The sequence below is a fragment of the Thunnus thynnus genome, chromosome 20 (genome assembly GCF_963924715.1).
Source record: "Thunnus thynnus chromosome 20, fThuThy2.1, whole genome shotgun sequence".
NCBI lineage: Eukaryota > Metazoa > Chordata > Actinopteri > Scombriformes > Scombridae > Thunnus > Thunnus thynnus.
The window spans coordinates 25562586-25575134 of record NC_089536.1 but is presented as its reverse complement, the minus strand read 5'-3'; the positions used below and the strand labels follow the sequence as shown (position 1 = coordinate 25575134).

The window sequence follows — 12549 nt, the reverse complement described above, 5'->3', positions numbered from 1 at the left end:
TAGAGTTGTTGACTAATACAACTACATTATAGTGTATTGTAAACCATTTAAGTTTTTATGTACCGCTTATGAGCGATAAATAGGTGGACTTGGAGAAAAGTAATACTAATAGTTTTATTTTTATTATTTATTTTTTATTTTAGTTTCAGTGCAGATTAATCAAATTTAGTCAATAAAATGTATGAAAATATTTAACAATGCCCATCACAATTTCTAAGAAGCTCAAGGTGACATCTTCAAATGTCTTGTTTTGTCCGGCTAACAGTCCAAAGCTCAAAGATATTCAGTTTACTATGATATGAAACAGAGACAAGACAGTGAATGTTCAAACTAATTGCTTCATCGAATAAAGATTGTCTTTTTATATGTATATATGCAGACGAGTGACAAATTAAAGGAAAAACTGGTCCAGGTCTGAATGCTTGAGCCCTACAGTGAGGGGATCTGGTGGCTCTGTTATGCTGTGGGGGGCATTTTGCTGGAATGGTTTGGGTCCACTTGTCCCCTTAGAGGGAAGGATCACTGCAAATCAATACAAAGTTGTTCTGAGTGATCATCTTTATCCTATGATGAAACAATTCTATCCTGATGGGAGTGATCTCTTCCAGGATGACAACGCCCCAATTCACAGGACACGATGGGTCACTGAATGGTTTGATGAGTATGAAAATGACATGAATCATATGCTTTGGCCTTCAGAGTCACTAGATCTCAACCCAATTGAACACCTATATGAGATTTTGGACTGACGTGTTGGACAGCGCTCTCCACCACCATCATCAAAACACCAAATGAGGGAACATCTTTTTGAAGACTGGTGTTCCTAATCCTTGGCATTGATTCTACAAGTCTCTGGAGCTCTTCTGGGGGGATGAACACCATTCGTCAAAAAGATATTCCCTCATTTGGTGTCAGAAACATACGTCGCTACACATGACCCCTAAGAGGAAAGGACGTCTCATTTCTCTAAAAACATATTTCCTTGTTTACAACACTTATAACAGAATCTGTCCCTATACCTCACTGGTTCAGTGTGGTCAATGTTTGCGCCCAGGTCTGGACAACCTAAAGAGACTGGAGACTCTTTAGGTCTCTCATACTCTCAATGAATTGTGGCTGTTTACCTGTACATATAAAGGGACACAAATATAATGGAAAGACAAACAAACACATTCATCCTTCTACGTGCAACGTTCAACTGAATGTAGGAAAAGTGAAAGCTAATGCATTTGTTGTTTACATTGTCGGCCATGTTTTGCCATCATTAGATAGCACAAACAGGAAATGAGGGGAGAGAGATGGGAGATGATATGCAACAACTGTCCCCTGCTGTACTCAAACTGGAGACATCTTGACGTATTCATTAGGGACAGTGTCTTACACCCAGAGGCACCAGGATTTAGGAGAAACTAAATTAGCTTGTTTTTTATATTTGACCCCAGGGATTTCTTCTGGAACCCTCTGCATTCCGAGAACCACACCGTGTGAACCATGCATCATTTACAGAAGAGTCAGATAAGAGAAGTATGTAGGATGTGAGCAGTGAATCAGAACAAAATGTAACACCAGCCAAACTTTAAGTCAGTTTCAGTTGAAGTCTCCATTTTTTTTTTTAGGTTATGTTAATGTCACTGTGGTACCATTGCTTTTTCTTTCAAGACAATGCTTAAAAGTAAAAGCTGATCAAATAATGCTGAGCGGAGGTGTTTGAAGACAACTACCACCAGGTGTCCCCATCACACTGCTGCAGCGCCACATGGATCAGGATGGGTCAGTTTAAACAGACACATGCATGGATTTGTCCACCCTCCTCTTTCAAATCACACTTACCTGGCACAAGTCTTATGATAGGCATGAAATTGAAGTGAAGAACTGTTTTATTAGTAAGAAATAAATCAACAGACCTGATGACCTGATCAACAGATTTATGGAACACCTCTGCAGTAGTGGAAGAAGTACTCAGATCCTCTACTTAAGTAAAAGTACTACAATGTAAAAATACTTTGTAAAAGTAAAAGTCCTGCATCTAAAATCTTGCTTAAGTAAAAGTACATAAGTATTATCAGCTGATGCACTTAAAGTATATAAAAGTAGAAGTACTCATTCTTGACAAATGTCCCCTATGACTGATGTATTATTATATATGACATCATTAGATAATTAAGAGTGAAGCATCAGTGTTAGTGCAGCATGTTAATGTTGTAACTGCTGGAGGTGGAGCTGGTTTGAACTACTTTATACACAGTCAGCTAGTTTAGTCCACTGGTTCCCAACCTAGGCGTCGGCCCCTCCAAAGGGTCACCAGATAAATCTGAGGGGTCGTGAGATGATTAATGTGAGAGGAAAGAAGAAAAAACAAAGTTCTGATACACAAATCTGTTTTCAGTTTTTGGACCTTTTCTCCAATCTTTGATTTTTGGTGAAATACTGGATCAATATTTACTGAAATGAAACCATGTGAGAAGTTTAGAGGGAAATTGTCTCTTTGGTGGAAAAACTCTGAAACATAACAAGAACAACTAAACACTGTTTGAAAAGTGTAACCCGAAAGGTTCAAAACCACTGGTTTAATCTTTAACAAGACCACTGCACCTCTGTCACACTTCTATCTGCCATGCTTTAGTCTCTCATTGTAGCTGAATTGGCAACATGATATGTCATGTGACATCTCTCCACCAATCAGAGCTTCACAACAATCACTGACTACACCACCAGGAAGTAAAGAGCACCTGACATGTCAAAGGAAGCCTACAACTTTTCTGAAACTGTATTCCACTTTACACTTAGTTACTTTTGTGAGTCAATTGTGGCGGGTTCGGCGCGCATGTCTTACCCTCTTCACTGTCAGTGATATCATTTGTATTTAAACCAACGTGTCGATATTGTCCTCAGCCCAATGGCCAGCTCATTTCCAAGTGTCCCGGAGCTGGCTGCAGAGGCTCGGCGTGTGTACGGCCAGGTTTTCGGGGAAGACGCTCCTCAGGTGGCGGTGTGTGCTCCTGGAAGAGTCAACCTGATCGGGGAGCACACTGACTACAACCAGGGATTCGTACTGCCAATGGTAACATATGACTGCTCGCTAAGTGGCAGTCGAAGGCTTTTGTGAAGCGGTTGAACTGAATCTCAATGTTTGTCACGCCAAATGTCCTCTAATAACTAGTCATTTTAATGTTTCTTTGCTGTTTGGTGGGCTTGTGTGTGTCACTGCATGAATCTGAGCCTCTTCACAATATTTTAAGGAGTCCCTCAATTGTTCGGCATGCAAGCAGTCAGAACAGACACTATAAGTTATGCAAAAATGCAACTTTTATGGCTGACTAGCCTGTTCTGTAATCTTGCATTAACAACGATGTTGTGATTTACTTTGCGGTTTGGTGTGTCACTTGCATGCCGAATTTAACAAAGAACAAAAGTCTAAAATTTGCACAAAGGCTTAAATTCTTCATATCAGTAATAAGCATCAAATCATTAACTTCCTCATTTTTTGAATGGAGTTTGGCAATATATTTCCTCTCTGACAAAAAGGAAAAGCTAACCACCCAGCTGCATGTGTATGTCTATGTTTGGTGAGCCAGGCGCTGCCTCTGGTGACTGTGGTCGTTGGGCGTCAAACCTCTGGCCAGGACGTTACCATAGTAACAGCAACTGAGGAAGCAGACGAGCCTCGGAGGGTGGACTTCAGCCTACCCAGTGATGGATCACCGCTGTCTCCAGGGTTACCAAGCTGGGCAAACTATGTGAAGGGCGTTATACAGCATTACAGGGGTAAACAAATGAGCAATGACTGTATCCACAGCTATACAAACATTACCTGGAATCTGTTTTAATTAGGTAGTAAATAGAAGCTTGTTAATCTTACAGATGTTATTTTATACACCCGCCTTGGTTGGACACCACAGGATATTTATTTCATGAGTATTATCTCTGTCTCTGTATGCCTCAGCTCCTCCTGTCCCAGGTTTCAGGGCAGTGATAGCCAGCAGTGTCCCCCTGGGAGGAGGTCTGTCCAGCTCTGCCTCTCTGGAGGTTGCTTTCTACACATTCCTGCAGCAGCTCAAGCCAGGTCAAGCCTGATATTCAGTACCTGCAATCAGGATACAAAATGCAATTTATTTCTACAACCTTAATGTTTGATCTACAGGTATATGAGCCTGGATCTGTGGTATCCATTCTACACCTTTATTTGTCTTTTTCCGCAGATGACGGAGACAAAGTGTCCAAAGCAGTGGCATGTCAGCAGGCAGAACACACTCATGCCGGTGTACCCTGTGGCATTATGGATCAGTTTGTGTCCGTTCTCGGCAGGGAGGGGCATGCTTTGCTCATTGACTGCAGGTAGTGTGAGAATAGATTAAGATTGCCTCTTTCTCTTCTTAGCATGTTTTGGCTAATGTTTTCAAAGGCAGAGGAAACTACAAATTTATGTCCACCGTGATCAACCATGTCCTTAGGTCCCTGGAGGCCACCCCTGTCCCTCTGGCAGACCCAGGCCTGGTCATTCTCATCACCAACTCCAATGTGAAACACTCTCTGTCCGGCAGTGAGTACCCCATGAGACGCAGACAGTGTGAGGAGGCTGCCTCCATCTTGGGGAAGGCCAGTCTCAGAGATGCTACTATGAAGGACCTGGAGGGTGTGAAGTATATTTTGTATTATCCTGTCTTGATCCATTCTGTCCCACTCATCCTTATTTCCCTGAGTCCTTATTCCGCACCCTATCCTCTTTTCTTCCATTGCTGTAGTTCTGTCTTTTAAATCCATCTTCTTATGTCCTGTACTACTTGTTCTGTTCCACTGATCTATTGTAGTTCTCTTTCTTTCCCTTGAAGGAAAAGTTCAATGTCTAGGGAAATATGCTTATTTGTTTTTCTGAGATTGAAATGTTCAGATGGATACCATTTCACCAGTCTGTATCTAAACTGAGCAGTCTTGACATTTGCAAGAACCATTTCAGCTGCTCGAAGTGCTACAGCTGAATATCTAATTAGCTATGTAGCTTAGCTGGGGCACTTTTCAATTACAACATCCCTCGTTGATCCAGACAGGACTTTGTTGTATATCATCACCCTCTGTATCACCATAGTGGCAAATAAAAACACCTCCGAAATATGATTTAGAGAAAGAGCAACATAAAACCAAAACAGACAGCCACAATAGTGTAAGAGCATAGAGAATAAAATAAGACAGGCTTAAGGCACAGTGGTTATAAACAAATTAAGAGGAAGCCAAATTAAATAAAGTCAGTGTAAGCTGCACAATAAAGGTAATTGATGTAATAGGAACAGAATTAATTATGTCGGCTTCTACCTCATGGCTCCTTTGTGTCCATGTCACAGGCTGCTCTCTGCTTGTCAGCCAGACCACATTAATGACAGATTTTTAAATAGAGGACATATGACATTCAATGTACAGAGCAGATCTATAGACTGTAAGACAGAAAATGTAAGAAAATGCACTTTAATTACAGCTGGACTTAAACATTTCATCATGCTCAATTCCACTGATGCATGTTATAGCGGGAAGCTAACCTTACTTTTTACCTTGTCTACCATTTCAGAAGCAAAGGCGCGACTGGATGATGTTACCTGTCGAAGAGCTCATCATGTGATCGAGGAGATAGACAGAACTGTGCGAGCTGCTGAAGCCCTGAAGAGAAGCGCCTACAAAGAGTTTGGCAAGCTAATGGTGGAGAGCCACAACTCCCTCAGGTACTGTTAAAGCAGCTGTTCAGGACACAGTGTTTACAATGTCGGAGGTGTGTGGTTACTTTATGACGGTGCTACATTGTCCATGTGTCAGAGATTTATATGAGGTGAGCTGCCGGGAGCTGGATGAGCTGGTGTCTGCAGCCATGGAGGTGGAGGGCGTGTTTGGCAGCAGGATGACAGGCGGAGGATTCGGCGGATGCACTGTGACTTTGCTGCAGGCTCATGCCATTGACAGGACTATACTCCACATACAGGTTAACACACACACACACACACGCACTTATGTAGAGATCATGAGGACTGTATGTAGATTATTAGGAGTATCAACAATATACTAGGTTTCTTAAATCCATATATGGAAAATGGTAGATTCATACCTGTAGTCTGCTGTTATCAAAGCAAAACTGCTTCAAAATCATGGGAGATATGCTTGTTTGAGGTCATCTCTGTGTACTCAGTAGAGAACACAGAAAAAAAGACGCCTTCCAGCAACTGCAATATCCCCCTCCTACTCCCCCATTCATGAAAAGATAAGCACAGATTAGATCTTAACAGCTGGGCACACGCACGCAGGAGTTTTCACTTGTTCTGGCTGGCTACACCTCTGTCAGAGTGAATGTTTGCAGAGATTCACTGGAAATCCATGAGGTCACCAGACTCTGCAGCTAACAAGAATAGTGAAGGAGTTATTTGACCTGCCCCTAACGAAGGAAGATGTTAATCAAGCACAGTCTCATGACTGAGAGGAGGTCTAATCATAATATTTAATTAAAGGGGACATATTATGCTTTTGGGGATTTTCTGTTATTTACACACTGTTATGTCAGATATCTACTGTATGTCAAACATGGTCAAAATTGCACAACTTGAGGTTCGGGTATGTAGAAATGCTCCCTGCAAGTCAAAACCCAGGGCTGACCACTTCATTTGCAATGTTTTTTTCTAGCTTGCCGATGAGCTGACATTGCATTGCGCATGCCCATAAATGGCCGTCTGTTCCATAGCCTTGGTTGCTAAGGTTGTTGCTAAGGTTTTTCCTCGTGCTGTTCATGGTGTCCACTCTTATATTTTGGATTGGATTTCGGCTAGCACATATATGGATATATTTGAGAAGCTGACATCTCGAGTAAAGAATGAGTAAAAGAAGTGACATCCCACTACTATAGTTTGTTTACGTAGCCAATGAAAGTCGGCTGAGATGCAGCTGACCAATCAGAACAGAGTGGGCTCATAGGGAGGGGGGCCTTAAATAAGATACAATTCTGTGGAAGAGAAGATCATTGCTATAGTTCCTAGGATCCTTTTTTTGTGACCCTTGCAACCAAGATTCAGAATCAGAATGAGGTTTACTAGCTAAGTATGCAAGCATACGAGGAACGTGTCATGATATTTGCTCCCACAAATGCAACATGGAAGAATAAAGAATAAATCTAGAACAAAAGTAAGGTAATAAATAATGAAATAAACAAAATAATATTAAAAAAAACAAAACATGCTGCTTTGCACAAAGCCACATAAATTGCATTCAGCTATGAAGTGTGATTTGTTTGCTTTCATAGGTCTTCATGGTAACAGGTCAGGACATCACTGGAAACAGACATATTTGCAGAGATGGGAGTAAAAGAAAGTTGATAAAATGTTCTTACTCATTTGCCTAAACATAGGACCAAATATGCATCACTGAGGATTTTTGGGCCAGTTAGGACAGATATCCTGCTCTAAGATGTTTGATAAACATGGGTTCCGGACTGTAATGTTCACCAGTGCTGTCAGACAGTGACAGGATAATATAGTATCTACTGTAATCATCTATCTTCTTTGGACATTATTCAGTTGCACTCTCATGACTCCACATATTGCATCCGACAGTCACCAGATGTTTTAGGTTTCTAATTTTAAATTGACTGTGTGCAGATTGGTGTGGATGCAGCATTAACACACCAGGTGGCTGCTTTCTAATATCGAGGTTATGTTTGTTGTTGCTGAACTACTTTCATCCTGCAATATAACACAGCAGGTGAAACACCATCCGTTTTGCTTTTGCTATGTTGGGGAAATTTTACTTTTTCTGTTTTCAGATTTTTGTTTTCTTGAAAGTCTTTAAATTCCGAAGGGTATTTGAAATGAGAAGTGTCTGAGGACATTGTTCATTTGTTCACGGGGGATAAAAAGAACTTTTCAGTGTTCTGGCTGTCACTTTAAGGGGGGGCATTTCAGACAAATTGCCCAGTCCCCCGTGTCTTGCTCAGACAGCTCCAGTGTGTGTGAGTGTGTGTGTGTGTATGTGAGTGAGAGATCAGGGGGTATGAGCCGAGAATAAAAGCGAGCTTCGTGGAGACAGAGCCAGAAGTGTCCAGTTATTAGCATGCTGGTCTGGTCACTGTGGCCCTGTTGCCTTTCTGCTTTAACAGTCATGCTGTAGGCCTTCTGTGGACTGGCTGCACCACTCAGAATCCTACAGGAGAAACATCAACAAAGATGTAAATTTAACCACAGAACATCACGGGAAAACACCTGCATTTTAAAAGGTTGCTTTGAAATAACATTGAGAAGGAAAAGAGCAGCAGGCTTTTATAGGTTTGAAACGGCACTTTTATAAATCTTCAGCTTTGGAAACAGACTTGGCAGATTTCCTCGCATCTCTCCTAACTAGGCCGTATCCTGGCTACTACCGTGGCTTGGTGACCGTCAAAGGAAACAAGACTTTCTTTGAAACAAAAGAAACACTTGTAACTTCCACATCCATCAGTCCTCAGCATTCGTGACCAGCGCAGAGGGATCCTTGTCCTCCCAGAGAGGGATTCGCAGGATCATAAAAACCACAGCTTTGCCTTCCCTTCGCCTCCGAGATGCTGAACCTCAACTCGCCAGACGATAACAGCAACAGGAACTCTCTCCAGGACCCGGTGTCATTGAATGTCGGTGGGGAAATTTACACTACAACCTTGGACACTCTGACACGCTGCCGTGACTCGATGCTAGGCGCCATGTTCACCGGACAAATCCCTGTGCTCAGGGATAACCAAGGAAATGTTTTCATAGACCGAGATGGTAAAGTGTTCAGGTACATTCTGAATTACCTGCGCTCCAGCTCCCTGGACTTACCGGATGGATTTTCAGAGCTCGCCCTGCTGAGGAGAGAGGCAGATTTCTTCCAGATACGCCCCCTGCTGGAGGAGATCCGCCGCTGTGAAGCGTCAGTGCCACTCAGCTGTAGAGGAGGACCACTAGGAGCCATGCTTATCCTTAACGTTGACTCCAAGGTATGTGTATTATAGTTAGAACAACATGTCAGTCTGACAATGAATCAATGTTAGAGTTTTAATTTAGTAATGGCTAGGCAGGCCTAGCTCTGTATCATTTGTTTAGTCAGACTTTTTCCCGGCAAACTGATTAAAAACTGGTACACTCATGTAGAATATACCTTGAGATGCCAGAAAAATTCATCAGGTTATGTAATCTATAATGGGTTTCTCAATTAAATTTCCAGAAAATTGACTTTGTCAAGATATATGTTGATGTTGTGGTATAGAATTATGCCTGACATAAAATAATGTATCCATCTCACCCATCAGAAGTTATTTATAAGATGTTTTTCTGAGTGTTATTGTGGACTAGGGACACAAACTAACAAGTAATTCATTCAAATTAATTTGAATGCAAGCCATGCTTAATTGTAAAATATGTTGTCAAATTAATGTGGTCCTTTTTTATTGGCTTCTGTTTTAATCAAGTCAATCAAATTATCCAATGACCAACAAACATCGACTGGGGAAAAGTGCTCTGCTCTAATGTCAGTTTGCATAGCTAATTAGCTAGTCAGTTGCAGCACATTAAATGGCTTAAAATGCACCTGCAAATGTCACTTTGGTCCAGTCTCAATGCTGCTGTGATTCTTACTCTTCATTACCACTGCTAACAACACACTGTCATGTATGTCATGTGTTATGCTCATGGCTGGTACCTGCAGCGCAAATTTGTAGACTTTCACTTTGTAGACTCTCACTGTTTCCCTGCTGGTGCAGAGCCTGCCAGCGGCTGTCAGTCACACCGACACACCCCGCTAAAGGCTGAGAGAGAAAAGACACATTACTTTTATTTCCCCAAAGACTTTTTTTTCCCTTCATTTCATAATGAAAAAAATCACTTTTACATTATTTTTGATGGCAAATGACTAGATGACTAATTGTGATTTCAGTTGGACTTTAAATAATTTCTCACATTCCAAAACTAAAACAAAAAAGTGACAGCCAAGCAGAGATCTGGAGGCTCTGAACTTAGCTAAATGGATGAAGTTTACTTGATATTAAGTGTCTGGCCTTGTGAGCAAGGCTGGATTACCAAATGGGTAAGCAGACCCAGGGTCCCCAGAACCCAAAAGCCCCAGATTCAGTGTGTGCTTATTGGTTTTTGGTAATTTAATTAATTGTGCATTTGTTAAAGAATTTGAACTGGTAAAGTACAATACCAGCTACGGTGGGCGTTGCAGTATTAGGCATTTTGTGGCCCTGTCTTGTATAGAGGGACATATGGTACATATTCCTAAATAAAGGTGTTGGGACCATCAGCAAATTTTAGCCCAGGAGCAGCTTAATCTGGCCATGCTCATGAGACTAGGAAGAACTCAAACTGAACTGAAATTTCAGTTGGATTCAACACAAAAAGACTGAAGAATATTTTGGTATTACATCAGCCTTGCTTTCAATGTTAGTAGATTCAGAATATTGAAATTCTAAAAATACTGGCCTTAACAAAATGTTTGAGCTTATGTTTACTGTATATACAGAAAATGTGCAGAGGTTGTGTTTGTGCATCTGTTCACACATTCAGAGACATGGAAAGACAGGTTCTTTGTTTGTGTACACTGGAGAATGTGCAGTCAGCATACTCTACTCTCATTCCAGGTCCGTGTTCTCCACTTTAACTTGCGGCATGGGCCAGAAAACTATGAGCTTCGTACATGCTCTGTGCGAGCCTTCACGGTCGACCTCTTTTGTACCTGGAGAGCCTTCCTAGCTCTGCTCTGTGAGCACTTCTCCTACAGAACATCCCAGGGTAACACCAGCCCTCATCCATGCAACCCCAGGCAGAACAGGCTGAAACTGGAGTGGGTGCCGAGGCCCGACGAACTCCCGCAGGACCAATACGACAAGCAGCGCTATAGAGGTCTAACCGTCTTTAACCCTGAAGTCACGCAGTCAGATGACATCATGAACGCGCACCGAAGCCAATGTGAAATCACCGACATGCAGGGTTTTGTGGAGGAGCTGCTGAAGGTGTCTCTGGCTGAAGGGTTCAGGGTTGATCTGGTGACTCCTGACCCAGCGGAAATTCTTAACTGCACCTCACTTCGGCTTGTCAAGTGCTGAACTTACTAAAAACACCAGAACATGCCAACTAAAACTACAGATGTTTGTCTTTAGTCACAACTGAACCCATTACCTCTAGGACTAGAATACTTTGATCAAATCTTTTATCGGTCAGGGTTAGGATTAACTTTGTAATATGGAAATCAGAAGGATACAGATTATGACTAGGAGGTCATTAAAAGGCTTTTTTCCTGGGCCCTCTGTCTGTTTTTCTGTCTTAACGTTTACCGAAATTGTTTTAAATAGTAAAAATAATAAATTGTGTTAAATAATAGATTATTTTACTGACCCCTTACGCTGTGGACATATTATTTGGTATATGCAACATTGAACGTAACCTTTAGACATGGAATCTGAAAAATTGCTAGCTTTGTCTGTCTGTCAAAGTGATTTTGACAGATAGGTGAAGCTTTTTGGCTATCAAACATAGGTGACTGTTATGGGAATGGTCCATATTGACTCTGTTCAAACATTACATATAGAGCTTTAATGCTGTGGCAGAACTACTGGAGAACAACAGTGACTTTTCAATGATTTCTTTGGGGAATGGGAATGTTCTCCATGGCTCCAAAGCTTGTGCAGCTTGCCCCAACATACGTCATTTTGAGCGAGCCCTCATTTCCACAAATCCACAAAGGCCACATTTATGAGAAATAAGGCAGGTCCAAAATTATCCTTTAACAACAATTTTCTGCCAGGTATAACTGTTGTGCACTGTAGCTAATAGAACTAACTGCGAACATTAGCTTAGTAATATATGACCTGTTTCAATTAAAGAATAAAAGAGGGAATATTCCAAATTACACCTTTACCCCTCAATATGGAAAATTTCACAAAAATAACACAGTATATGTCAAAATACAAAATGCTGCCAGTAAAGTTAAACTAAATGACCAAATGACATAGGTTAGATTAGCATAATCAGATATTTGATGGTGCAAAAGGTTTTGCACTGCAAATCATTTGCTAGATTTGTGTTACTGGAAAAAGATTATTGAGCCTTTCTTCAACTTGCTTAATGGACAGGTTCACAATTTTTCAAGTGTGTCTTAAACAACAATCAGGTGTCTATATGAACATTGAAGGAGGTTTTCCTCGCTGTAATCATTCTTCCTGTTCATACTTGCTATTAAAAGATCCCCTTCAAACGTGCTTATAATGTAAATGATGGAGGCCAAAATAGTCCACACAGTCATTTAAAAGTTGATGTGAAGCTTACATGAGGCTTCATCAGTCTGAGTTAGTCATATCAAGTGGATATCTGCCACATTTACAGTCTTTTTATTATCAAATTACCTCTTTGTGTTTCCTCAGACAGTGTTTTCCTGTTGAGCTGTGGAGGAAGTATAGTAACAAAAAGAAAAACTTTGCCACTAAAAAGACTGTAACATTGAAAGATATCTACTTAATTTGACCCATTAGGAGCTGAAGCCTTCATTTTAGCTTCAGATAAACTTTTAAATCACATTTTG

At 41.2% G+C, this 12549-nt stretch overlaps 2 protein-coding genes across 3 annotated transcripts in view; both read left to right on the top strand.

Annotated features, from left to right (window-relative positions):
• The first annotated feature begins 2687 nt into the window (after window positions 1-2687).
• galk1 (galactokinase 1) overlaps window positions 2688-12549 on the top strand; it is an 11549-nt gene continuing 1687 nt past the window's right edge. Inside the window, exons 1-8 of one of the 2 annotated variants that reach the window (XM_067576183.1) lie at window positions 2688-2795; window positions 2893-3061; window positions 3576-3765; window positions 3944-4063; window positions 4200-4335; window positions 4452-4633; window positions 5558-5708; window positions 5800-5962. In XM_067576183.1, coding sequence (XP_067432284.1) covers window positions 2897-3061; window positions 3576-3765; window positions 3944-4063; window positions 4200-4335; window positions 4452-4633; window positions 5558-5708; window positions 5800-5962 — 1107 coding nt within the window. In that variant the 5' untranslated portion in view covers window positions 2688-2795; window positions 2893-2896. Of the gene's footprint in view, window positions 3062-3575; window positions 3766-3943; window positions 4064-4199; window positions 4336-4451; window positions 4634-5557; window positions 5709-5799; window positions 5963-12549 lie in introns of both variants that reach the window. The other variant, XM_067576182.1, reaches the window with a different exon arrangement.
• LOC137171960 (BTB/POZ domain-containing protein KCTD21-like) lies at window positions 5975-12483 on the top strand. Its single transcript, XM_067576184.1, has 2 exons — window positions 5975-8971; window positions 10613-12483. Exons 1-2 carry the CDS (start codon window positions 8558-8560, stop codon window positions 11075-11077), a joined length of 879 nt encoding a protein of 292 aa, XP_067432285.1. The 5' UTR covers window positions 5975-8557; the 3' UTR covers window positions 11078-12483.